We start from the raw sequence: 27,555 nt of genomic DNA on the forward strand, positions 1-27,555 counted from the left end.
CACCTGGATACATCATTGTGAAACTGCAGAAAATGAAAGACAAGAAGAAAAACTTTAGGGGGAAAAAAAAAACCAGATAACTCTTAAAGTATCAACACTTAAGACTCATAGCTGACTTCTTAACATAACAATAGAAACCAGGACACAGTAAAATATTATTGTCAGTGTGCTCAAAGAAAATAACTGCCAAATCTATAATATTAACCCTGCTAAAACATTCTTCAGAAATTCGAGAGAAATACATTTTTATGGGGGGAGATAAAAAGGAACTAAAGAAGATTCTAAATGATCCCAGGGAGGACTGAGATACATGAAAAACATGAAGAGCAAAAAGGTAGTAAATGTAAGGACAGAATTCACAGTGGTAGACAGAAATTTACTAAAGTATCAACTTTTGCTTGAAAGCTCAAATTTTATCACTGGCAACAAATGCCATTTGTTTTCCTGGAACTGATAGGCTCACTTTGTTCTTTTTTTTTTTTTCCTGAGACAGTCTCACTCTGTCACCCAGGCCAGCGTACAGTGGCACTATCTTGGCTCACTGCAACCTCCGCCTCTGGGTTTCAAGTGATTCTCCCACCTCAGCCTCCCGAGTATCAGGGGTTACAGGTGTGCGCCACCACACTTGGCTGATTTTTGTATTTTTAGTAAAGACAGAGTTTCGCCATGTTGGCCAGGCTGGTCTCGAACCCTTGACCTCAGGTGATCTACCCACCTTTGCCTCCCAAAGTGCTGGGATTACAGGCGTGAGCCACCATGCCTGGCCAGTCACTTTGTTCAGTTTTGTGAAAACATGTGCCAAACACCCAAATCTGAATAACCACAGTTTGTCATTTTTTTTTCAAGTTAAAATCTAGTCCATTCCAGGAAAATACAAGTAACAAAATCCCACAGGGCTATTTCCTTGAGACAATCATAGTACTTTGATATGCAGCAGAAATGCTTTATGTACACTTCCCATTCATCACACAGAATATTAAAAATATGCATTCTCAAGGGTCATGACATTTTTTTTTCTTTTTGGAGGAGTCTCGCTCTGTCGCCCAGGCTGGAGTGCAGTGGCGTGATCTCAGCTCACTGCAACCTTCATCTCCAGGGATCAAGCGATTCTCCTGCCTCAGCCTCCTGAGTATCTGGGACTACAGGCGCCCGCCACCATGCCCAGCTAATTTTTTGTATTTTTGGTAGAGATGGGTTTCACCGTGTTAGCCAGCATGGTCTAGTCTCCTGACCTCTTGGTCTGCCACCTCAGCCTCCCAAAAGTGCTGGGATTACAGGTGTGAGCCACCACACCTGGACAAGGGCCATGACTTAATACGATTACTTATGTTTACTGCTTATTCAGGACCTTCTTAAGTGAAACTGGCTTGTTTTTTTTTTTAAACTGTGAGTGTATGGTGGTGAAGAATACAATGTCTACTAGTGTAGTTTGGTGCCACTGCCTTAATTCAGCCTAAGATACTAACAGTTTTACCCACCATTGCTTTTGTATCATTAGTGCAAATGTCAAAACAATGAAAAATGCAAAGAATGTCCTTTTTTTTTTTTGAGATAGATGGTGATGATCACACAATAATGTGAAAGTACTTAATGCCACTGAACTGTACACTTAAAAAGTGGTTTAAATGGTTAATGTTAAGGCCAGGCGCGGTGGCTCACGCTTGTAATCCCAGGACTTTGGGAGGCCGAGGCGGGCGGATCACGAGGTCAGGAGATTGAGACCACGATGAAACTCTGTCTCTACCAAAAATACAAAAAAAAAATTAGCCGGGCGTGGTGGCGGGCACCTGTAGTCCCAGCGACTCGGAGAGGCTGAGGCAGGAGAATGGCGTGAACCCGGGAGGTGGAGCTTGCAGTGAGCCGAGATTGCGCCACTGCACTCCAGCCTGGGCGACAGAGCGAGACTCCGTCTCAAAAAAAAAATAAATAAATAAAAATAAATAAATGGCTAATGTTATATATATTTTACCCCAATAAAAATAAATTATATCATTTTTAACTCTGTATTTCAACCTGAGATTTTAAAATGTAGATATCAGGTTAAAAATACAGGCTGGGCACAGTGACTCGCCTGAGGTCAGGAGTTCGAGACCAGCCTGACCAACATGGTAAAACCTCGTCTCTACTAGATACAAAAAATTAGCCGGGTGTGGTGGCGCATGCCTATAATCCCAGCTACTTGGGAGGCTGAGGCAGAAGAATTGCTGGAACTCGGGAGGCGGAGGTTGCAGTGAGCCGAGATCATGCCACTGCACTCCAGCCTGGGCAACAAGAATGAAACTCCATCTCAAAAATAAATAAATAAATAAATAAATAAATAAATAAATAAATAAACAAACAAACAAACAAACAAAAAATAAAAATACACTGGGGGTACATGAATAAGAAGTGTGAACAACATTGGCCTAGATTAGGGGTCCCCAAACCCTGGCCATAGACTGGCACCACTCCGTGGCCTGTTAGGAACCAGGCCACACAGCAGGAGGTGAGCGGCAGGCAAATGAAGATTGTTCTGTATTTACAGCCGCTCCCCATTGCTCACATTACTGCCTGAGCTCTGCCTCCTGTCATATCAGTAGTGGCATTAGATTCTCATAGGAGCATGAACCCTATTGTGAACTGTGCATGCGAGGGATCTACATGGCATGCTCCTTATGAGAATCTTAACAACTGAAGATCTGTCACTGTCTCTCATCACCCCCAGATAAGACTGTCTAGTTGCAGGAAAACAAGCTCAGGGCTCCCACTGATTCTACATTATGGTGAATTATATAACTGTTTCATTACATATTACAATGTAATAATAGAAATAAAGCGCACAATAAATGTAATGCACTTGAATTATCCCAAAAACCAAGCCTCCCACCTCAGGTCCAAGGAAACACTGTTTTCCACGAAACTGGTCCCTCATAGCAAAATAGTTGGGGACCGTTGGCCTAGACTACTGTTGAGTTCCCTAACTGTGATGGGTGCTGCTGTTCACAGGCTATTTGCTAAGTATTTAATGCATTTACTTAAGAGTAGCCTGTAGGCTCCCCAAAAATCAATCATGAGGGGGGAATCTTTTGAAAAGTAGGTCACACTGGCAATCCATCTTTGCTAAAAATCCCTCAATTTCATCATCTCAACCTCCTCATAGTTAATTCCTTTTCTTTTTTTTCCCATTTATATCTCAGCACGCTGTCACTTCCATCAGGGCAGCCTTCTCTAAGATGGTCCTCCCCTCGTGAAAGATCAGGACCAACTCCTTGTTACATACTCCTGTATTAACCTAAGCTCTTCCTTCACTATATTTATCACGATCAGTCACTGATTAAAGAATCAAATGAAATAAATGTCTTTTTCATTAGACCGTACTCCATGAGAGCTGGTACTCTACCTATTTCCTTTACCATGAAATGCTCAGCAACTAGTACAGTAAGTGCCTTGCACATAAGAGTCCAATAAATTTCTTGAATGATATACTGATACATTCTTCAATAATTTATTTACACTGAAGTCTACTAAATCCTAAACATCTAAACCACAATTTAATCACATTTTGATGAAAATTATATATGGAATGCCTTATCCGAAAAAATTTTACACATACATATAATTCTCCATCAATACTTCGAGAGTTCATGGATTTTCTGAAGCTTACCTATGAATCCCAGAAGAAAAACTCTAATAAGAAAATTGTATGTGGGAAAAAGTCTAACATCTTGCTCAATAAAGTGTCTCTTTGATTCTGTCCCCTCAACTCCAGAAGCTCCCTAGAACAGTTCTGACTGAACCAAAAGTCTTCAATGCCAAAAGGATCTGAAAGATGAACCCGAGTCAAGAAACGGCTTCCACATCAAGGCCAGTGAAGAGCAGAAATCAGACTGGACTCAGATCCATGCCCTCCATCCATTTCCTAATCCTGTAGCTTTCTTGTATGCTATCTCCTCTAGTTACCATAGTCTCATCCCTTGCATTTCTGCCTCCTGAAACCATATCCACGTTCATACCCAGTTCAAATACTACTCTTCAATTTAGCTTCGTCTGTTTATCCTAATAAGCAGTTATCTGTCTCTTCCTATGAATTCCTATAGCACTTAGTTGTATAGTTCTAATGATACTTTTATACTGCTTTGTGTTACATATGTAAATTTACATATGTAAATGATAGTTACAGAGCTACTGTTTCTCAGCTTCAAAGTCGCCCTCTATACTCTGCTTTGTGACCCCGGGGTTAGGACTCTGCGACCCACATTTCTTCCTTTGTAGATGGCTTAATAGGCTCTGCCAGTAAAGGGGTGGTACAAAGGGCCTAGAAAGCTGTAAGAGGAAGATGGGACACTCTTCTGTTTGCTTGCTAGTTTTGTTTTTGTTTCCTATTGCTGCCAGTGTCGATCAGCAGCTCTTCTTCAGGTCATTTGCAGTTCATTATAGTAGCCATAGCAGACTCCAGTTTGTAGTTTTTCTGACACAGAACCAGAATCATCATGCCTCTAAGAAACGTCAGCACCAGCCAGCCAGCACCCCCTTTTCAGAGTACTGGGCCCCAGCTCTATGGGGTTCTTGCTCTCAGCTCAAGATATCAGTACCTGCTGAGGAGCATACCCTTCTGAGAGGTTAGAGTTTTGGCTCCCTTCCTCCAAGCTTCTTCCCTTCTTTGTTCTCCCAGTTCTACAGGTAGCAACTGCTTCCTGCAGTTGGTACCTGCTTCCTGCAGTTGGTACCTCCATAATACCTAACTTCCTTTGTATACCTAGTTAACAATTATTTACATTAAATTCTCTTGTTAAAAAATCATTGTCGGCCGGGCATGGCAGCTCACACCTGTAATCCCAGCACTTTGGGAGGCCAAGGTAGCGGGTCACGAGGTCAGGAGTTTGAGACCATCCTGGCTCATATGGTGAAAGAAACCCCGTCTCTACTAAAAATACAAAAATTAGCCAGGCATGGTGGCACATGCCTATAATCCCAGCTACTCAGGAGGCTGAAGCAGGAGAATCACTTGAACCTGGGAGATGGAGGTTGCAGTGAGCCGAGATTATGCCATTGCATGGGAAACAGAGTGAGACTCTGTCTCAAAAAAAAAAAAAAAAAAAACACTGTCGCAGTTTCTGTCTCATGACTGGACCCTGACACATTCCTTTATGATTTAGAACATAATTGCTTAAGGCTGGGTACAGTGGCTCATGACTATAATTACAGCACTTTGGGAGGCTGAGGTGGGCAGATCACTTGAGGTCAGGAGTTCAAGACCAGCCTGGCCAATATGGTGAAACCCTGTCTCTACTAAAAATACAAAAATTAATCAGGCATGGTGGTGAACACTTGTAATCCCAGCTACCTGGGAGGCTGAGGCAGCAGGATCACTTGAACCCGGGAGGCAGAGGTTGCAGTAAGCTGAGATGGTGCCACAGCTTGGGAAAGAGAGTAGTGAGACTCCATCTCAACAACAACAACAAAAAAACAAAAAACATATATATATATATGTATATATATATAACTGCTTAAGAGAGCAAGGTACAAGGCTTAAAAAATCTGATCCTCTCTATCACAATACTTTGCTCTACCTTGTTCACAGTAAGCAACCAAAACAAATATTTAGTGAATGAATGAAAAACTCTTACGCCTGAAATACCTGTATTGCTTCCAAGCATATTCTCTGAACCCTGCTCAAAAAACCTCAATGATTCTCTAGCTAATGTATTCCCTTTGATATATTTAAGAGCCTTTGACAGACTTTAAGATCCCTTGCAAGTGTATGCTCATTTACGGGAACTACAGTATTAGTATTTTAGCTTGTACCTGCTTGTCAAATTTTATTACATAACTTGTTCTCACATTTATCTGCTCTTACTTGAGGTAGACATTTTAAATAATTTCTAGGCTTACTTTTTTTTTTCTTTTTAACCTTCACCTTCTAATTACCTTTTATTTCTGATTTTTCTCCAATTACCCTCCTTCCTTCGGGATACTGATATTAGTTTCATTACCAGGTTCCTCATGTATAAATGAGAGCAGAACTACATGATCATCAAGATATTCTCTTGCTTAAGAGGTTCAATAATCACACAGTGCCTCACCCAAATAAACCATACACCTTGGCAATTTTTATTAAATTCGTATTTACATAAGTTGATACATTCATCTAGCACAGAAAAACCATTTTACAGACTAAAAAATAAAAAAACTGTTAATCCTAAGGTTCAAACTGACTTGTCCAAAAATCAGCCATATTACTACTTTTATTTTCACAAAATCTAAACATAAATACACAGCAGTGTAGAAAGTTCCATATTAGGGTTAATTATTTCCTGATAATTTCAGGTTAAACAACTTTTCAAGGTTATATAGTGAAAAAGAATCATAATACCTTTTATTTGGCTCTTTCCTTTTGTGCTTGGTTATTTCTTTTAAGGCATATGGAAAACGACTCATAAAATGGTGTTTGAAATCAATAAGGTAGTTCTTTCGAAGCCATGACTCCTATTGAAATAGCAAAGATTAGAAAAATCTACAAGAAAAAATGTAAAATAACCAATAAAACTTGAAGAGAATTGACAACTTGTCAAATAAATGTCCCATCATAATTCACTTTCTACCAGTAATATAATATGTAAATAAATTTTAAAATCAGAATTAACTGTTAAAGCACCCACTTTTCATCTATAGATCCTTTTGGTGCTTAATAACTACTTTTACTTGCATTCCGTCTGCTGCTTAAGAGAGAAAATGTGAAAGTATCTGAGACTTAAGAAAATTCTGAATTTGGACCACTAATGCAATGTTTATGAAATATACAAGAAAGTCTTTCTCCCTGATGTTCTATCTACACCATAATTCTATTCTCCAGCAATTCCATTATTTAACAATTTCACAAAGCAATGCATTTACTTAAAATGCTTCAGTAGTATTGGTGAATTTATCATTTCCCTCCTATGGAAACACTGTCTTTCTAATTCCAAATTAGAATATTCTTTATTTCCTCTTCCATTCCATTTTGTCAGACTGAGAAGTTTCCTAAATGTGGGACTTGAGGTGCTAAAACAGCTGGTCACCCTACAGCTCGTTTTTTTTTGTTTGTTTGTTTGTTTTTTTGAGATGAAGTCTCGCTCTGTTGCCCAGGCTGGAGTACAGTGGCACTGTCTCAGCTCACTGCAACCTCTGCCTCCCAGATTCAAGCGATTCTCATGCCTCAATCTCCTGAGTAGCTGGGATTACAGATGCCCACCACCACGCTCGGCTAATTTTTGTATTTTTAGTAGAGCTGGGTTTCACCATGTTGACCCAGCTGGTCTTGAACTGCTGACCTCAAGTGATCCACCTACCTCGGCCTCTCAAAGTGCTGGGATTACAGGCGTGAGCCACTGCACCCGGCCTTACAGCTCAATTACTGTTCCTCCTTAGTATCTTTACTGGGTTCTCTTCTTACTGACTTCTAAATCTTTGGATCTGCCCAGTAATAATACTTCAATCATTTCTGCCTGAGCTCCAGATTTTATATACAAACATATACTTGACACTTCCTCTTCAACTTCTGACAAGCATCTTAAAACTTAACATGAATCCTTCCTCCCTCTCTCTCTCTCTCTCTCTCTCTCTTTCTTTCTTTCTTTCCCTCTGTGGCCCGTGCTGCAATCTACTCAGCTCGCTGCTGCCCTTGCCGCGGACTGCCTGGGACTACCGGCGCGCGCCAGCGCTGCCTGCTACTGGGACTGCAGACGGAGCTCGGTGTTGCCCGGGCTGGAGTGCGGTGGCGTGGTCTGGCCTCGCGGCAGCCTCCGCCTCCCAGCCGCCTGCCTTGGCCTACCAGGATGCTGGGATTGCAGCCCCGTCTGGGAGGTGGGGAGCATCTCTGCCCGGCCACCTATCGTCTGGGAAGTGAGGAGCGCCTCTGCCCGGCCACCCATCGTCTGGGAGGTGAGGAGCGCCTCTGCCCGGCCGCCCCGTCTGGGAGGTGAGGAGCGCCTCTGCCCAGCCACCCGTCGTCTTGGAGGTGAGGAGCGCCTCTAAGTGAGGGCCCGCCTGGCCACCCGTCTGGAGTGAGAGGCCCTGCCCGGCCACCCGCTGGAAGGGAGGCCTCTGCCCGGCCCTCTGCCCGGCCACCCACCGTCTGGGAAGTGAGGAGCGCCTCTGCCCGGCCACCCACCGTCTGGGAAGTGAGGAGCGCCTCTGCCCGGCCACCCACCGTCTGGGAAGTGAGGAGCGCCTCTGCCCGACCACCCACCGTCTGGGAAGTGAGGAGCGCCTCTGCCCGGCCACCCATCGTCTGAGAAGTGAGGAGCGCCTCTGCCCAGCCACCCATCGTCTGGGAAGTGAGGAGCGCCTCTGCCCGGCCACCTATCGTCTGGGAAGAAGTGAGGAGCGTCTCTGCCCGGCCGCCCCGTCTGGGAAGTGAGGAGCACCTCTGCCCGGCCGCTCCATCTGGGAGGTCTACCACGGAGGCCAGAAGCAATGTGGGGGCTGGACGTGGTGGCTCACGCCTGTGGTCCCGGCACTCTGGGGGGCGAGGCGGGTTGATCACTTCGGGCTAGGAGTTCGAGACCAGTCTGGCCAACTTGGCAAAACATGAAAAATACAACAGACAAACTAACCAACCAACTCAGTGACAACAAAACAGGTCTACCCTGGAGTCATACTCTAATTTTTTCTATTTTCCTCCCTTTCTGATCCTTTATCCCACTTTCTTTTTCTTCCTCTTCCTTCTCCCTCTTCTTTGTCAAATAGAGGATTGAGTTATTATCACTGATCCATATAAAGTCCCTCTCTCATTTATTTTAACTCCCACCCCCCATTTCTATTCCCCAACTTCCCATGTGCAACCTTCCTAATATGTTTGATACGCATCTTTTTGTTTGTATGTATTTTTAGAAAATGTTTATTGTTTTTTGTGTAAAAAAAAAAACTTAACATGAATAAAACCAAATTATCCCTGCCAAATGACCTTCTTTCTCATTTGGGCGATGTAACACTAGCATCATCCTTGACTCCTCTTTCCTTCATCATACATACCAGCAGTCTGGCTGGCTTTACCTGGGTCCAGCTACTTCTCATCATTTCAACCACTAGACACCAGGCCACCATCATTTTTATTTGGATTACTACAATAGCCTCCTAACCAGTCTCCCTGTTTCTCCTCTTATCCTGCAAAAGTCAATCCCCCACATAGCCACCAGGGTGATCTTTTAAAATATAAATCGTGTTTCAAAATGATACAGGAAGGGGGAAAGGAAATGAATGTATATACATGTAGGACAGGACTGGTCATCTAAGAGATGATGGTTGCTAGAGTTAGACTGTGAGCACCTGGGAGTTCACTAGTGTTCTATTTTTATAAATTCAGCATATTAAAGTTAAATAAATATAATGCAGATCATGCCACTCCTCTGCTCAAAACCCTTCAGTGGTCTTTTCACCACACTCAGGTTAAAATCCAAACTCCTTACCATGGCCAAACATGATCTGGCCACTATCACTCTTCTTCGCCTCCATCTTCTACCATTCTCCCAGTACCTCATTTGCACAGGCCTTCCTGCCATTCTTCAAATATGCAAAGCCTGTTCTCACCTCAAAGCCTTTGTACTTGCTGTTTCCTATGCCTGAATGTTCTTCCCACAGAAGTTGACAAGACTTGCACCTTCACTTCAATGACATTCAGATATCTTATTCTCAGAGAGCATTTGACAACCTATCTAAAATAGCTCCCCCTCACTGTTCCTGCCCATGCTCTTTATACCCCATTTTACTTTCATCTTTCTTCCTAGTACTGACATTATGTATTTGTTTACTGTCTATAGATCCCACCAGAAGGTACATACCATGAGGGCAAGCACCTTATCAACCATGTTTATCTCTGTAGCCCCAGAGTCTAGAATAGTACTATTCAAAAGACCTTTCTGTAATGATCAAACTGTTCTACATCTATCTGCACTGTCCAATATAGTAACCACTACCCACATGTAGCTGTTGAGCACTTGAAATGTGGCTAGGGTTACTGAGGAATTTAATTTTAAATTTTAATTAATTTAAGTAGCCATTATTTATTGATGCCCAATAAAGCTTTGAATAAATGCCTTATAAAGCATGACTGCATTAGTGTTTGGTTACAAACTCTAACCCTCACAGCAAAAGGATAAAAGCAATGAGACACACACGTAGAGAAAAAGTAGCAAGCAAGTCAAGCATTAAATGCAAAGCTAAGACACAATTTTTATAATACTGACCCTGACACTACTAATACAGTACCCTAAAAACCACAGTAAATCAAAAAGCTAATGTTAAACTGTAATTTCACTTTAAAAACTAGATATATCGGCCGGGCGCGTCATGCCTGTAATCCCAGCACTTTGGGAGGCTGAGACAGGTGGATCACGAGGTCAGGAGATCGAGACCATCCTGGCTGACACGGTGAAACCCCGTCTCTACTAAAAATACAAAAAAAATTAGCCAGGCATAGTGGCAGGCGCCTGTAGTCCCACCTACTCGGGAGGTGGAGCTTGCAGTGAGCCAAGATCACGCCACTGCACTCCAGCCTGGAAGACTGAGTGAGACTCTGTCTCCAAAAAAAAAAAAAAAAAAAAAAACTAGCTATATCAAGGATATAGCTAGCTAACTATTAAGGATATGTATAGTAGTTCAACATGTGCACAAAATGTTAGAAATTGCTGCATCTAGATGGGGGTAAGCAAGTGCTTACAGTATTCCTTCTGAAGGTTTGACTTTTTTAAAACAAAAAAGGTAAGGGAATGCAAAAAAAAAAAGAAAAAAGAAAAATAGTGCCAAGGTAATCAAATGTAAAACAACAATCTTTTCAACAAATAGTGCTGGAATAAATGGCTGTTTATATGAACGGAAAAAAAAAAGGATACACATAGTATTTCAGAAATAAACAACTTCAGTTGATTATTACAGAATCTAACTATTCAACCACTGCATGTTAAGACTTAATGTACCCTAAGACTTCTTTTCAAAGCCAAGGATCAAAGCTTCAAATTACTAAAAAGTTTAAAAAAAAAAAAATACTTGAATACAAGTGAAATTTCTCAACTTTGTTGTAAATACTAGCAAACTAAATGCATTAAGCTGCAGTACCAACATGTAAAAGCAAACAGTCAGTAGTCCTAAGACTGTATCTAACCGAGACACCAATTTACCAATAGAAAAATCTATACAGTTTCTGAGAGAAAAGAGTTACAATTCAGCTTATGGTGTGTGATCTGACATTAATGCCAAGGAATGCTATTTGGTTCCTCCTAAAGATTAGGCTGTGGCTAGGCAAAGAGGCTCATGCCTGTAATCTCAACACTTTGGGAGGCCAAGGTGCAAGGATCATTTAAGGCCAGAAGTTCAACACCAGAACGTGCATTTTAATGTCATTTTATATAGAATGTTACTAACAATCTATCATTTTGTATAGATTGTGCCAACGATGTACATTTTTATACTCTGTCTCTAAGATAATGGGTTCCTTTTAAAAAAAAATAAAATTAATGGTTCTTATCAAGTTATTACAAATCTGTCAAGGTGAATTAGAGAATTCTACTAGTGGATGTTTTTAAATATTATTCTTATCTGAATTGATTTATTTCAGCTTTATACAGTATCTCAATTTGTATTCTGATCTTCAACAGTCTATGCAGTCTTTTAAACTTACCATTCTATGTTAATGAGCTGCTAATAAGCCTAGTCATGTTATAATAGTACGAAATAGTTCTAAAGCATACTATTTTAAATATCCATAAAGTTAAAGCAGTATTTAGATCCTTTGTTAGTGTTATCCAGATAAGATGACACAAAACTAGCATAATTAATAAATTTTCAGATTTTGAATTTTGGTCCTACTAGTCTATCTAAATACAAATGCTACTAACAAAGCAGTAACAAAAGTTTACTAGTGCTTATATGTAATCAAACACCAAAGCAGTTTGGAATTTTTACTTCTTGGCTCTCTAAAAATGAAAAAACTAGGCCAGGCACGGTGGCTCATGCCTGTAACCCAACACTTTGGGAGGCCGAGGCGGGCGGATCACCTGAGGTCAGGAGTTCAAAACCAGCCTGCCCAACATGGTAAGACCCCATCTCTACTAAAAATACAAAAAATTAGCCAGGCCTGGTGGCGGGCACCTGTAATCCTAGCTACTCAGGAGCCTGAGGCAGGAGAATTGCTTGAACCCAGGAGGTGGAGGTCTCAGTGAGCCAAGATCGTGCCACTGTACTCCAGCCTGGGCGACAAGAGCAAAACTCCGTCTCAAAAATAAAAAGAAAAGAAAAGAAAAAACTAGCACTCAAAGTCCATGTTGAATATTACTTTTTCTTTTTTATAAGACAACTTAAGGACTTTAGCATTACTTTTATTTTCTATCTGAACCTTTCAGATGATCATAGATCAAGACTGTCAGTAATATATACTTTTTTTTAAAAGAGCTATATACATTCTTACTGTCTCTAGCTCACATCACAAATTAACTGTCATATGAGAAACAAGCTTTGCTTTCTCAAAATCTTACATTATGGCCCTATTATTAATTTTTTGCCAATGTATGCAATGAATCATAAAACAAAGTCTCAAAACTGTAATCAATAAAATGCCATCTTATTTGAAAAAGCAACTGACAAAACATCCCTACAGATGATGGGTTAACAGCAATAGAACACGCTCTTAAAATATACACCTTACTACAACTCTGTCATGCTTTTCAAGACTATCAAATACTACTTAATTTATCCCGTCTTATGCAGCATACTGACTCATTCTAAACTTCAACTTGAAATAAAAAGAATAAAACAAAAACAAGAAAACTATCTTCTCAGTTTTATATAAACTTGAAGGATTCACACCTGCCTTACAGTCCTTCCTTCTGAAAACCAGATGCTTCTAGCTTTGAAGTCTTGCTTCTGCAGCTACCCTTTTTAAGTGTGTTACCGTATTAATTTAGCACCAACTTAATCTTGCAGCTTGTTCCTTCTTGGTTGCACAGGAAAAGTGTAGCATACACTATGCACTACATTCACTATAGCACAACACTTAAAACAATTCAAGTCTGATTATGAGCTCTTCAGTTTTGTCCATTTCTACTAAACCTGGCAACGTGGAATAAATTGAAAGAGACTACTAATAAGCAACTTTTTAAACCTTGTAAGAGACCTTCAGAAACTAGCATGTTCCTACACAATCAATCTGCCATAAACAATACACTGTAACACTACTGTGAATTATAGCTAATAAAAAACTAATGGAATCAAGCATGAGTTACGCATTTCACTTAAAAACATATATATATTCACAGATAATAACTTCAGAAAACTAATTTGTAGTTTTGTGCAAAACAAACAAGTTTACAGTTAAACCCAAGGTACTTTTTAGAAAAATACATAACCAATTAGTAGTAATGAGCTGATTTCGAATCTTGCCATTTATGATAAAAGGCAATACTAAGAAAATAAAGAACCATTAGTTCTCACCAATTTATGGGTTTCATCCTGTTGTTTAGAGAGTTTCCACAGAAGGGAAATAATATTAAGAACTTGCTGCATAACCTGTAGAGGTTCTCGTTCTATACCATTCCCAACAGGAGTAGCTAGTTGTGGAGGTACAGCTTCAACCCAGCACTCAATTAGCAATGGAATTATTATCTCAATAAATCCTTTCAGGTTTTCAGTAGATGACAGGCCTTCATCCACACCACTCAGTCCTCCAACCAGATACCTAATAAGGGTAAGAAAGAAAATAATTAAGTGATTAAAAAATGTTTATCATCCCTTGCTAATTTAAATCTTAAATATAAAGTACTAGTAAAATGAAGCACCATGAACTGATAATTACATCAATCAAAACTAGTAAGAAAAATGAAATTCTAAGATGACAAAGCCAAAAGATATTATCAAGTTTTATTTCTCAAAGGCTTTGCTATAAATTAATAAATTAACAAACAAATAACTCTTCCCATCAGTAAATAAAATCACATCATGAGTAACTATATGAAAACTATGAAAGACAACTGCATGTCTTCCCACCAACAGTCATCAATGGTCAGCAGTTATAATTCAATACAGGAAAACTGTGTGGACATAACTGAAATCCTTCTTACCGTAGCCTGAACTGTGAACTGACATTTGGCTGTGAACCCCCATTTTCATAAACCTGGATGTGTTGCTGGTCGTTGGCATGTTCCTTCCAGTTGATAAAAATGGAGTTGCTAGTGGCATGGGGATTTTCTTTCTGTTCCTGAAGTCCTTCACTTTCTCTCAACCTACTGGATCCATCTGCCAAGGCCTGAAGGAATTTACTGAGTCTCACTAAGACTTTCAGCCTCCATTGCTGAGAAGTGAGTCTCCGATTAGGATTTACAGAAAGTATCCAGGACTGGGATCTGTCTCTATTTATCAGTCCTTTGGACAGCTGCTGATGAGAAATTAGTTCTACAAAATTCTTAAGCAATATGCTGCTACGGCCAGTAATTAGAGCTGGGTACTGTTCCAGCAGAATGTCCAAAACTTTTAAAGAGTCCTCCTGAATTCCTTCAGTAATGTGAGTCATGGCACTAGAGAGATGGGCACTTACCAAAGGAAAAAATGGAGAAATTTGTTCAGCTCGTATTTTGGGGGCCAGGAATTGAAGAAGCTGAACTGCTGCTAATCGTACATTAGCATCTTTATCTGTAAACACAGCAGTCACTTCACTTAATATGTTTGAAAGGTGTGCATCAATTATAAATGGGTATTGAGACAAAAGGTCTTTAAGTCCAAGAAGAGCACTTTGTTTAACCCCAGCATTGTAGTGATGCATCTGTGACAGCAAATCCTATAAATAAAAATACAAATTTTAGATGTATGCTTACATACCTGTATCAATTTCAAATAAACATGCTAACTAACACTACATTAGTAAACTGACACTCCTTGGGGAAACTGCTTCAATAAGTACTTTTTAAATGTTATTTAGATTTTGTTAGGATCAGAAACAGAAAAATACTTTCAACTTAATAAAAACATTGCATAATTTTCAGCTGGAATTTTCTCTCTTTACATTAACCTACATGCAGGCTTAGGCACTCTATGATACAAAGTGACAGCAATCACACCATCATTTATTGAAAACCTACTATGTACCAAACATCATGGAAGGTGTATTTATATACTCTTGACAGGCCCTTTCTGCCTGTTTCAAATGGGCTTTCACAGGGTGTTTGTGTTTTATTCAGAGTATACTACTTGACAATTTTATCTGTGGAATAATTTATGTAACCTTTGGGAAAAAATAACTTTAAATAACTCTTTAGTATTATTTAACCTTCAGAGCTTAAAAAGCAAAACTTGAAAAATGTATATCCTCACAAAGACCTACACACAAATATTCATAACAGCATTATTCATAAGAGCCAAAAACCAGAAACAAACTAAATGTTCATCAACTGCTCAGCGATCAACAAAATGTGACCCAATCATGCAATGAAATACAATTCGACAATACAAAGGAATGAACTACTGTTCTGATATATGCTACAAGCTACATACAACCTGGAGGAACCTCCAAAACACTGTGCTAAGTAAAAGGCCAATAACAAAAGGCCATGTATTGTATGATTTCATTTATATGCACTTTCCAGAATAAGCAAATCTATAGATATCAGAGGTAGATTAGTGATTGCCTAGGGCTGGAAGAAATGAGAAGCGATTCCTAATGGGTACAGGTTTTCTTCTTGGAGTGATAAAAACGTTCTAAAATTAGATTAAGGTGATAGTAGCATTAACTCTGTAAATATACCAAAACCAATGAATTGTATACTTTAAATGAGAGATTTTAATTATGTATAAATTATGTCTCCATAAAGCTGTTAGATTCTTAAGCAACACTTCTCAAACTTCAATTGACTTCAAGTATTTACTACAAACCTATAATAAACTATGTGCTGTATGGGTTCAAAAATGAATGACAGGATTGTATCTTAATTAGCTAAAAAAAACAGCTAGAAAACTGTTCATCAAAAATTTGACACATCAAAAACATGTAAGAATTATTTCCAGATATAGCCAGGTGCCATGGCTCATGCCTACAATCCCAGCACCTCAGGAGGCCTTGGCTGGAGGATTGCTTGCATCCAAGAGTTTGAGACCACCCTGGGCAACATATTGCAACCTTGCCTCTACAAAAAAATAAATTAGCCAGGCATGGTGACGCTCGCCTGTAGCCCCAGCTACTTGGGAGGCTGAAGGAGGAGGATCACTTGAGCCCAGAAGGTCGTGGCTGCAGTGAGCCATGATAGCACCCCATTGTGCTCAACATGGTGTAAGAGTGAGACCTGTCTCAAAAAAAAAAAAAAAAAATTAAATCATCAAATAAATATACCAGGGAGAAACAACTGTGCATTTAGTTTAGCAAACATTTCTGGAGGAAGTGGAAAGACACAGCTGCATGAGAGATCTTTGGGTAAAAGATAAACTCCAAACATCAATAAACCCTATGACCCTAGGCAAACTATTTACTCTAAGAGTTTAGACAAATTTTCACAAAAATATAACATTCTACATGATTCCAAAGAAAATCTTATTTTGTCAAAACAAGATTTATGATTTACCTTTATGTTAAGTTTTCTATTGTTTGTTGGAAGTGTTCCATCCTCTTTGAGTTGCTCAGGCAGATGTATAGTCTTTGTTTTAAAGTTTGTAGGAGTAGCATTTTGTAATTTGGGCTTCTTTTTACCAACTTTCAATTTTACTTTTTGAAAATCATCTTGGCGTTTTCTTTTTTTAGTCATTCTCGACTACTATAATGAAAAGAATTAATTAAAAGCAATGGATAGAGACAAGAATAAATGATAAAAGAAGAAAAAAGGCACTTTGCAACACATACTACGGTAACATTTCAATCGTAATCAAGAATCTGATTATGCTGAAAGATCAAAATATTTAAAAATGCTGTTAAGAACTATTAAAAACTCAGTTTAGTGATAAAATACTGTAACAAGGCAACAGTCTTGCCTCGGTTTTGCAAAGTTTCTTGGGTCACAGAACCTTTTGTCAAGCTATGTGCTAAAGGGAAACCTTCTGAAATGTTTTTTTTTTTTCTTTTCCTTTGTTCGAGTGTAGGAGAGTAGCACAGACTTGCTAGAGATATAACTTGTATCTGCTGGTGTGCTCCTGGTCTTCGTAAAAGCCTCAGAGGAACTTCTCTAGCAATACCAAACAAAGTTGGAAAACCAATGTTATTCTTTAATGCAGCCTATAACGGTTAGAAAAAGATTCATGAACCTAAGCTGAGCATTTGAAAAATGGGTAATATTCAAATACACAGCAAGGAGAATAATAGGCCTTTCAAGAGCAAGGAAAACAAGATAAAGATCAGGTGTAGGGGATAAACCTAGCATAGCAAAAGTGAATAAACTTCAGACTAAACAGAAAACAGTATTCCCCCTTGGTCCCCAAAAAGGATAAAAAGCAGCATAAAAAGAAATACAATGTAACAGGGGGATAAGGAACAAAGACCAGCTAAGCCACTATTATAATAACTAACTCAGGCATAACACCATGCCATCTTGTACTTCCTCCCCCTCTATACCACATTCCAAACCTTGTACTTACACATGAAATCTTTGATCTGTGTCTCTTACCCATTTCCAGGCCACTACTTTTAAGAAGTACTTTATTTCTACCATTCAATACTTTCCCCACTGGTACTCTTGCCTACTATCTAGTGTCTACTCTCTAGTCCACCGGCCCTTTACGAGAGAGCTCTCTCTAAACACAGATCTCATGACCAAGACTCAAGAGCTCTCAGTTGTCTACTCCTCATACACAGTAAAACCTCCTTAGCAGGACATATGAGGTCCTTCCTAATGTGGCCCCATCCATCCTCTCCAGCTTTATCTTCCCACAAGCTAACCTCTATCTAAAACAATAGCCTCTTCTACCTGGAACCAGCTAAATTCTTCTTGAAGCCTTTTCCACACCTGAGAACAATACTGTACACCACTTGAATAGGGTAAGTACCTCTGGAATATATACAACTTCTGCTAATCTCCTGGTTTATCATAATTATCCTGTGCCTGGCCATAAAAAGTGACAATGCTACATATGAGGGTATAAAAAAAATGGGTAAAACGAAAGTTTCCGTTATTACAATATTAATAGTTGCAATACTGAACAGCTCAAGTTCAAGAAATTCAGAAGCCAATGAACTATGACAATATATCCAAATTCACTTAATTACAGGGTTATATTATATTAGATCGCCATGAGATAGGATTTCCCACAGGTTAAGAACCAATTCTACAACCAGTTTGATTAGGCTTTCATCCAAACTCTGACGCTTTCCAGCTGTACACTGTCCCAATTTCTATCTACAAAATAGGGATAATCATACACAATTGTAAAACACTCAGAACTGTGCCTGGTACATGGTTAAATACATATGCTCAAAGCATAAACATGTGCGTGTCCCTCAAGTCTCAGGATCAGTACACACCAAGGCCGGTACTAGATGCATTGTGTACCTCAGTAAACAATCTGCACAGAACCATGCAAGGTAGGTGGTACTAAACCCATTTTAACAATGTACCTCAGAAAAGTTTGGAAGTCACGCCTTTATCAAGAAGTTCAAGAGGGATTCCTTCACGGAACTGAGCTCTGCAAAGACACCTTTAATGTACCAGAATTTAACCTGAAGACTGGAAGTCTTCGTGGCAAAACAGTTTGGCTTATTTCATTTGTCCCTATTCCCAAATTTTCATCTCACCCACACTTCTAGTTACCTTAGTCTGAAAAAAAAAAAAAAGCTGGGGGTGGGTGGGTGGGTGGGAGGGAATAAGGCCTAAAAAGAAGGCCATGATACTCATCTGGCCTCTTTTAATACAAAAATGGTTTTCATTAATTAAGCAAGCACACTTTGTGAGCTTTTCCTACAATTTTATTACTAGCTGGTACCAGACACGAAAGTAAATGGTACAGGACATTCAGAAAAATTAACTCCCTTCCTCCCCCACTCCTGTGGGTTCTATTTAGCCATTAACCACCTGATGGATCTTCAACAGTCTACTGTCAACTTTATGCCATATTATCTGTCGCTCTGTATTAGTCACATTAATGCTTTCTCTGTTAAGAAAATTAAGAAGGCTGACCTTCCTTGACTTTTCAAACCTAGTAATATTATAGGATACAAAGCATTTTTATGCGAAGAACTCTCAAAGTTCTACTAGTAATTGACTTTAACTTATAACAAGGATTTTCACAACACAGCAAATCAAAAAGTCCCACTAAGCCACTTTTACAGTAGCCGGTTTTTAGCAAAAGGTAGGAACGCCAGTCTCAGAGGAGGAGCTCACATCACTAGTCCTTAGGTTTGCGATCCCCAATAGTTTCAAAGCTGAATGTCACACATTCCTGCTGTAGGTCTTTTCTGCTAATTCCAACAAAAGGCAGATCCTAGCGTTTTTAGGATTTCAATCGAACTAAATTCCAACTATAAATAGTTTGCCTGCCACCTTCTTACCCTTCCTCATTTCCACCTTCTTTTCCAAAAAAAATCAGAGAGAACGATCGTACTGCACTCGGCCTTTGATAATTTACTCCCCAAACCCTAACTCATGAGTTCCTCCAAACTCCACTGAGGGGCCAACCAGAGGCGACAGACTTCCCAAAAAGCAAATGGCCTAGGCAGGGGCGACCCCAGCAAACTGGTGGTCCCCTTCCGCTCGCTTAACTCTCCCGCCTGGGCGACCAGAGGGCGGAACAGGGGACGCCAGCTCATCCCCACTCCGTATTCGGTCCTGCATCCATCCCAGAGGTGAACACACCGTGGGTTTTAAGAAACCATCGTTCCTCCTACTCCAAGGGACGCCGGCCAGGACCACAGTCGGGGAAGTGGGGCCCGATTCACACACTCCGGCCTAAAACTCTCTCGGACCCGAAACCTGGCGAACCCGCCCAGTCACCTGAAGCTCCGCAAACGCCCTAGGGGGTCCCGCCCCCGCAGTGCCGGCCGCACACCCAGGCCCGGCTCTGAGGGACGCCGCGGCCCAGACCCGGGAGACGCACATCGTCCACGGCCGACTCTGCCCGCTTGGGCCGCGGATCGGGGGGCGACGGCCCCACCACGCTCAGTCCCGCGCCCCGGGCGGACCCGGCCCGACGGGCGACGGCCGCTCACCTGAGGACCCGGCCGCGGCCGGGGCGCTGAGCCCGAGGGGAAAAGCGAGCGAGCAGAAGCCCACGGGGCAACAGCGTGCGCCGCCGGCCTCAGGCTCTAGCTCCCGGAGCGTGTTTTCAAATAGCCTCGTCCTCACGCGGCCGCGTCTCCTTCCGCCGCCCGGAAATCAGGGCCCCTCCCCCTCCCTACTGTGCTCACGTGATCGCAGCCCGCAGCCGCGCGCAAACGGGGAGGCGGGAGCGGGAGCAGTAGGCCCCGCCCACAGAGGAGGGGACCGCGCCGGAAGCCCCCTGCTCTGTGGGAACCGGAGGGAGGACAGCGCAAGGTCCCCGGACAAAGCGTGGCGCATAAGTCCAGCCCATAACTTGATGGGCAGGCAACTTAGGGGATGTGGGCCTGCTTATAGCTGAGCATGCCTTTTCTCTTCCTCCCAGACCACAGTTCTTCAGACCTGGAGCCACTTTCAGAGAAGAGTATAAGTTGCACTGAATTGAAAAAGGGAAAAGTTTGGGACTGCAAAAGATGGAATTCCTGGGGACGTTAAACTGGGCTAAGATGGAGCAGATAAGATTTCCTTAATTAGAGCAAGACACACCTAGTATCTAGAGCCTGGAAGTCTTGGTCAAGGATTCTCTCTAACATTTCAGTTTCTCAGCACTAACATTCCTGCTACTAAAATGAAGTGAGAAATTAATTTCTGAAGTTAAGTAAAGAAATAAACTAAAATTCCTAGAAAAGAGATATGAATGAGCCTTTGAAAAATGTCTTCACAAAGACTGGCATGATGGCATGGAAGAGAGAGCCCCAGGTAAGGACTTAAGACCTTGATTCAAATTTGTCTCTACACCTCACCAGATATAAGACTTAGTAAAGCTGGCGAAGATATTGACCTTCATTATATTGGGTGGGAATTCAAAGGAATGATGTCTAAATCCAGGGAGACCCAAGCACTGGAACTAAAACCATGCCTGTTCCATAATCGGAGATAAAGCGGCAGCGCTAGAAACCCTGCCCTCCCTTTGCTGGCAATATGGCCACATCACCACAATCTGCCTGGAATCCACCATAACCATAAATATTTGGGAGTCATTGGCATTATGTGGCATTATATTCTATTTAAAGCTTTGAGACTAGATCAGAAGAGGAAAGATTTATTGCCAACCAGACATGTCCCTGGAACTCCAAACTTGTATCCAACAGTTTTTTCAATGTTTCTTTCAGATATCCAGTATACATCTCAAGGTCAACTTGTCCAAAACAGAGCTACTGATGATTTTCCCCTTGAAATCTACTCTTCCTACAGCTTATTCATCTCAAATAGTAAGTCCATCCTTGCAGTTACTCAAGCAGAAACCTTTGGGTTTTTGGTTTGGCCTCTTTCTTTCACACCTCACATCTAATCCATCTGAAGATTGACTCTACCTTTAAAGACATCCTAACTTTCACCAGTTACCACACCTCCCCTGCTACCATTCTGGTCCAAGCCGCTTCTTGATCACTACAAAAAGCCTCCAAACACATCTCCCTGCTTCCCTTATTGTCCCTCTTCCCCCTACAGTCTGGTATCAGCAGAGCAGCTGTGTGATTATTTTAAGATCTAAGTTAGATCAGATCACTCTTCGGCTCAAAATCCTTTAATGGCTCCCTATTTCACTTAGAGTAAAAGCCAGAGTCCTCTCTAGGGCCTTCTCTTAGGCTGTTCTTGCATGGCTATAAAGAAATATCTGAGACTGGATAATTTATAAAGAAAAGAGGTTTAATTGGCTCGTGGTTCTGCTGGTTTTACAGGAAGCATTATGTTGGCATCCGCTTGCTTTTGGTGCAGTCTCAGGGAGCTTTCAATCATAGAAGGTGAAGGGGGAACAGGCATGTCACATGTTGAAAGCAGGAGCAAGAGAGAGAGCAAAAGAAAAGAGACAGAGAGAGAGAGAGAGGTGCCACACATTTTTAAACAGCCAGATCTGATGAGAACTCACTATCACTAAACAAGCACCAAGCCATGAGGGATCCACCCCCATGACCCAAGCATGTCCCACCAGGCCCCACCTCCAGCACTGAGGATTACAACTCAACACGAGATTTGAGCAGGGACAAATATCCAAACCGTATCAGTTCTCAAGCTCTTCCATATTCTGACACAGCCTCTTACCCTCTGAGCACTCCTTCCACTGTCCCCTTTTATACTCTGCTCCAGTCACACTTGCTTCTTTGCCTTCCTCAAACACCAGTGACACACTCCTGCTTTTGGACCTTTCCTTTAGCTTTTCTGTCTGCCTGAAACACTCTTCCCCAATAAGTCCATGTGGCTAACTCCCTCTCCTCCCGAGTCCACTCAAATATCTTCTCAGGGAGCCCTACCCTGACCACCTCATTTAAAATCACAAATTACCTTCTCCCAGGACTTGCAATTTTCCCTTTAGAACATATCACCTTCTAATATACCATGTAATTTACTTATTTATCATAATTATTATTTGATTCTGTCCTTCATCCACCACTAATATGTAAGTTTTACATGGGTCGTTTGTTTTATTCCCTGGTATATTCCAAGTAGCTAGAGCAGTGTCTAGCACCTAGTAGGCCCTCAATAAATATTTGTTGAATAAATGTCTAGGAAGCACCTGCTACATAGTGGTGCTGAGCAAACACTAGCACTTATTGTTTCCCCACTTTGCTGCAGGGCAGGGTTTATAGACTCAGCCCATTAAGTGGGTCTGGTGGCTATGTAGCTGACAGAAGTACTCTTGGCCTGACTAAAGGAAGCAGCAGATCTTCAGCAACAGTCAACTGTTGTCATGAGGAAATGCAAATCTTCTCATTTTTCAAACAAACCAGAAATCCAGTGTTTAAGTCCATTCTCTCTGCTGCTATAACAGAATACCACAGACTGGGTAGTTTACAATGAACAGAAGTCTATTTGGCTAATGCTTCTGCAGCTGGGAAGTCCAAGAGTGTGGCATCAGCATCTGGTGAGGGTCATCCATACCATGACAGAAGGGTAGAAGGCAGAAGTGAGCTCTAGAGACAGAGAGAACAAATCAGGTTGAATTCATCCTATTTGTCAAGAGCTCACACCCAGGATAACTAACCCACTCCCACAATAACAATCTATTCATGAGGGCAGAGCCCTCATAACCTAATCACCTCTTAAAGGTCCCACTTCTCAATACTGTTAGAATGGCAATTAAATTTCAAAATGAGTTTTGGAGGGGACATTCAAACCATAACATCCAGAAATGTTTATAAGAAATCTGCTCTTTAAATATTGGCACGTACATTTTTCTCCCTATTTTCAAAACACTGTGTAGGCCAAACAAAATACTTATTACCAGTTGCCAGTTTACTGTCTCTGGTTTAGGACATAAAAAGTTTGTACATGAAGATAGGCTTTTTCCAACTCTTAAGTGATGAACTCAACAATTATAAGGATTGATCACTTCCTGAGCTTGAAGAGATCTTTGATAAATAACAAGCATATAATTAATCAAGTTCCTTCACCCATGGCAGAAAAACATTATTTACAACGAACATACATTCTGGAATGTGTAGGACACTCCACTTCCAAAACTGTCCAATTGGCCACATAGGTGCTGTGTTTAGTTTCCGCAACCATAACAAAGTACCACAAACTGGGTAGCTTAAATAACAGAAATTTCTGGGTCTCAGTTCTGGAGACCATGGAATCTGAATTCAAGGTATCAGCAGGATTGGTTCCTTCTAAGGATTCTGAATCAGATTCTGTTCCATACGTCTCTTCTAGCTTCTGGTAGCTTCAGACATTCCTTGTAGACATTTCTTCTGTGTCTTCATATTGTCTTACCTTGTGTATATCTGTCTGTGTTCAAATTTACTCCTTTTATAAGAATTCCAGTCATAAGGGCCGCCCTAATTACCTCATTTTAACTTGATCACTTCTCTAAAGACCTTATTTCCAAATAAAGTCACCTGAGGTACTAGGGGGTAGAACTTCAATATATCTTTTTGGAGGGCACAATTCAACCCATAAGAGCCACCAAGATATGTGTCCAGAAATGTCTGTATTTCATCATCCAAATAATTTGTCCTTTTTGTCTATGCTCAGACACATCACGATATTCTAGGTAAAGTAGCTTCCTTCTACATAATCTACCTAACCTTTGCAGCTTTCCTTTAAAATGTATTTCATACTGGGCTTCCAGCATTTGCTTTGGGAATAAGGTATCACTGCTTTAAAAAGAAAAACCTGAAACATTGTTAACATAATAAAAATTGACTTTATAATTTCAAAGCAAACAAAAGCATACACATATTAAGCTGGCTCTTACCTTACATTTTAGAGCTACTACTAACACAAAAAGCAGTCTCTTTGAAGAAGCTGAAATGATGAGTTCAAACATGATACTATAACCAGGGGCACATTCTCTAGGAATTGATTGGTATTATATATACAAATGACTTGGCACACGGCCTCAACAGCCCCTCAATAAATGGCAACAGATATCACTACTGATAATGCATCACTGGGCATTATTTGCACTATATGTGCAAAATCAACATTTAGTTGGGCTTCTTAAATAAAGTAACGGAAAACCAGTTCTGACATTAAGTGAAAAGGAATTTATTGAAAGTATATTGAATAACATAGAGAATGGCCAGGGAGGCTACCATTCAGGCTTAGAAAAAAGACAGGAAGGAAAAGACCAGCAAGGCCAGGAGTGCAAAGACCATTACACCACAAAATCAGTCTAAGACAAAAGGATTAGAAATGAGGAAGTTAAATTATCTCCATTTGCAGATACAATTGTATATCCAAAAAAAAATCAACTGAAAACTTACTATAAACAATAAGAGAATTCAGAAAGGAGCCAGGCATGGTTGCTCACACCTGTAATCCCAGCACTTTGGGAGGCCGAGGCGTGTGGATCACGAGGTCAGGAGTTCGAGACCAGCCTGGCCAATATGGTGGAACCCTGTCTCTACTAAGAATACAAAATTTAGCCGGGCGTGGTAGTGTGTGCCTGTAATCTTAGCTATTCAGGAGGCTGAGGCAGGATAATCACTTGAACCCGGGAGGCAGAGGTGGCAGTGAGTCGAGATCGCGCCACTACACTCCAGCCTGAGCGACAGAGTGAGACTCCATCTCAAAACAAAAAGAATTCAGAAAGGACAAGGAGGTAAAAATTAACATTCAGAAATCAATACAGTGTTCGTCACGTATACAAACAATAACCATTTAGGAGACAGGACGGAAAAGGAGGGCCCATTTAAAATGGCAATCAAAGCAGATCCTAGGACTTGATTAGAATATTCAACATCCTGTAGGTATCAATTCTCTCTAAATTAACTGGTAAATTGAATGAGATTCCAATAAACATATTAACAGGGTTTTTTCTAGACCTATGCAGGGTTACATATTAACAGGGTTTTTTCTAGACCTATGCAGGGTTAAAATTGTGTATAAAAAATTAAACACGGATCACAAGGTCAGGAGATCAAGACCACGGTGAAACCCTGTCTCTACTAAAAATACAAAAAAACTATCCGGGCGTGGTGGCGGGCGCCTGTAGTCCCAGCTACTCGGAGAGGCTGAGGCAGGAGAATGACGCAAACCTGGGAGGCGGAGCTTGCAGTGAGCCGAGATTGCGCCACTGCACTCCAGCCTGGGCGATAGAGCGAGACTCCATCTCAAAAAAAAAAAAAAAAAAAAAAAAAATTAAACAAGCAAGACTATCCAAGAAGACGTTTACAAAGAAAAGCAATGAGAGAGAACCAGTGCTGTTAGATATAGAAAGATATTATAAAACATCAATAGGCCGGGCGTGGTGGCTCACACCTGTAATCCCAGCACTTTGGAAGGCCAAGGCGGGCGGATCACCTGAGGTCAGGAGATCGAGACCATCCTAGCTAACATGGTGTGAAACACCGTCTCTACTGAAAAATACAAAAAATTAGCCAGGCTTGGTGGCACATGCCTATAGTCCGAACTACTCGGGAGGCTGAAGCAGGAGAATCGCTTGAGTCTGGAAGGCAGAGGTTCCTGGGCGACAGAGCGAGACTCCATCTCAAAAAAAAAAAAAAATCAATAATTTGGCATTTGAATAGATAAACCAATGAAACAAAATACAAAGTCTAGAAATAGACCCAAATAAATACAAACACCTCATTAGAAATGCAACATCTCTTATCAGTGATATAAAGATAAATGGTTTGTACAAATAGGGAGCCATTTGGAAAAAGATAAAGTTGGATCCATACTTCACGTATCACATTCAAAGACATAAATTTAAAATACAAATCCATAAAAGTATCAGAAAACAAAATGAATGAATTATTGTATGATTTTGGACTTCTACTAAGACTTAAATCTAAATGCCAGAGAAAAAATGTTTTAAAAACTTGATTATAAGATTTTCCGAGGCCAGACGTGGTGGTTCATGCCTGTAATCCCAGAATTTTGGGAGGCTGAGGCAAGAGGATCACATGAGCTCAGGAGTTTGAGACCAGCCTAGGCAACATAGCAAGACTTCATCTCTACCAGAAACCAAAACAATTAGCTGGGCATGGTGGCACACACCTATAGTTCCAGCTACTCAGAGGCTAAGGTGGGAGGATCACTTGAGCCCAGGAAATCAAGGCTGCAGTAAGCTATAATCGCACCACTGCAATCCAGCCTGGGCAATAGAGAAAGACCTTATCTCAAAAAAAAAAAGAGATGTTTGCAAAATTTCAAAAAACTTTTCTGCATAACCAAAACTAAACAAAACGAATAAAGGTAAAGTCAAAAGACAAATGACAAACTTGAAAAAAAGTTTGAAAATCATATTAGATAAAGGAATAATTTTCTATATTTTTCCCCAGTGTTTAGTCCTAATGTAAGTTTGGCCTGAAGATTTTTTTGTACATAGTTAACTGTAACCTAACTGAATGTGTAAATGGACTGTAACCTACTCTTGTAACAAGTAGTCAAGTCTCAGTTAATCACAGAAGCCATATTTGAATCATTCACAGGTGGCCAACTGTTCAAAAAGTGTTTTTAAAAGGCAAACTTTGAATTGTAACTAATTTGGCTGTTTTTGTATTTCATTTTTGTTTTTTTGTATGTCACCTTTTTTTGTATAAAATTGCTTGGACCATGCAGCAGTGCCAGTCTCTCTCAACCTGTTTTGATTTGGGGAGCTGTGAATTGTTTTTTTGTTTAACTTTTTTAAATTTAATCTGTCTAAATTTTGCTTTATTTTTGAAAGCTGGCAAATGAGAATTCCTGATAAAAGCTCTAAGACCTGCTGTGTCTATGTGTTTATATTTCTATAACTCAATATGTGTTACATGTATGTGATAATATTTGGGAAATGAAGCTAGTTTTAAAATACTTCGCAAAATAAAATAATAATGACTTCAGAATTGTCAGTTAAATATAATTCAGACAGTTTTGCCTGGATATATTCATCAGGCAGGTT

At 40.6% G+C, this 27,555-nt stretch overlaps 1 protein-coding gene across 3 annotated transcripts in view; it reads right to left on the reverse strand.

The window, feature by feature from the left end:
• Positions 1-20,290, reverse strand: part of TEX10 (testis expressed 10) — a 52,776-nt gene extending 32,486 nt beyond the window's left edge. Inside the window, exons 1-5 of one of the 3 annotated variants that reach the window (XM_032164684.2) lie at positions 20,120-20,290; positions 16,554-16,742; positions 14,067-14,779; positions 13,441-13,684; positions 6,353-6,465 (exon numbers count right to left, since the gene is read on the reverse strand). In XM_032164684.2, the coding sequence (XP_032020575.1) occupies positions 6,353-6,465; positions 13,441-13,684; positions 14,067-14,779; positions 16,554-16,733 (1,250 nt within the window). In that variant the 5' untranslated portion in view covers positions 16,734-16,742; positions 20,120-20,290. Of the gene's footprint in view, positions 1-6,352; positions 6,466-13,440; positions 13,685-14,066; positions 14,780-16,553; positions 16,743-19,904; positions 20,063-20,119 lie in introns of those variants that run through there. The other 2 variants (XM_058444713.1, XM_058444714.1) reach the window with 2 other exon arrangements.
• Between the last annotated feature and the right edge of the window lie 7,265 nt (positions 20,291-27,555).

The sequence above is a fragment of the Hylobates moloch genome, unplaced genomic scaffold, assembly GCF_009828535.3.
Source record: "Hylobates moloch isolate HMO894 unplaced genomic scaffold, HMol_V3 SCAFFOLD_10, whole genome shotgun sequence".
NCBI classification, from domain to species: domain Eukaryota; kingdom Metazoa; phylum Chordata; class Mammalia; order Primates; family Hylobatidae; genus Hylobates; species Hylobates moloch.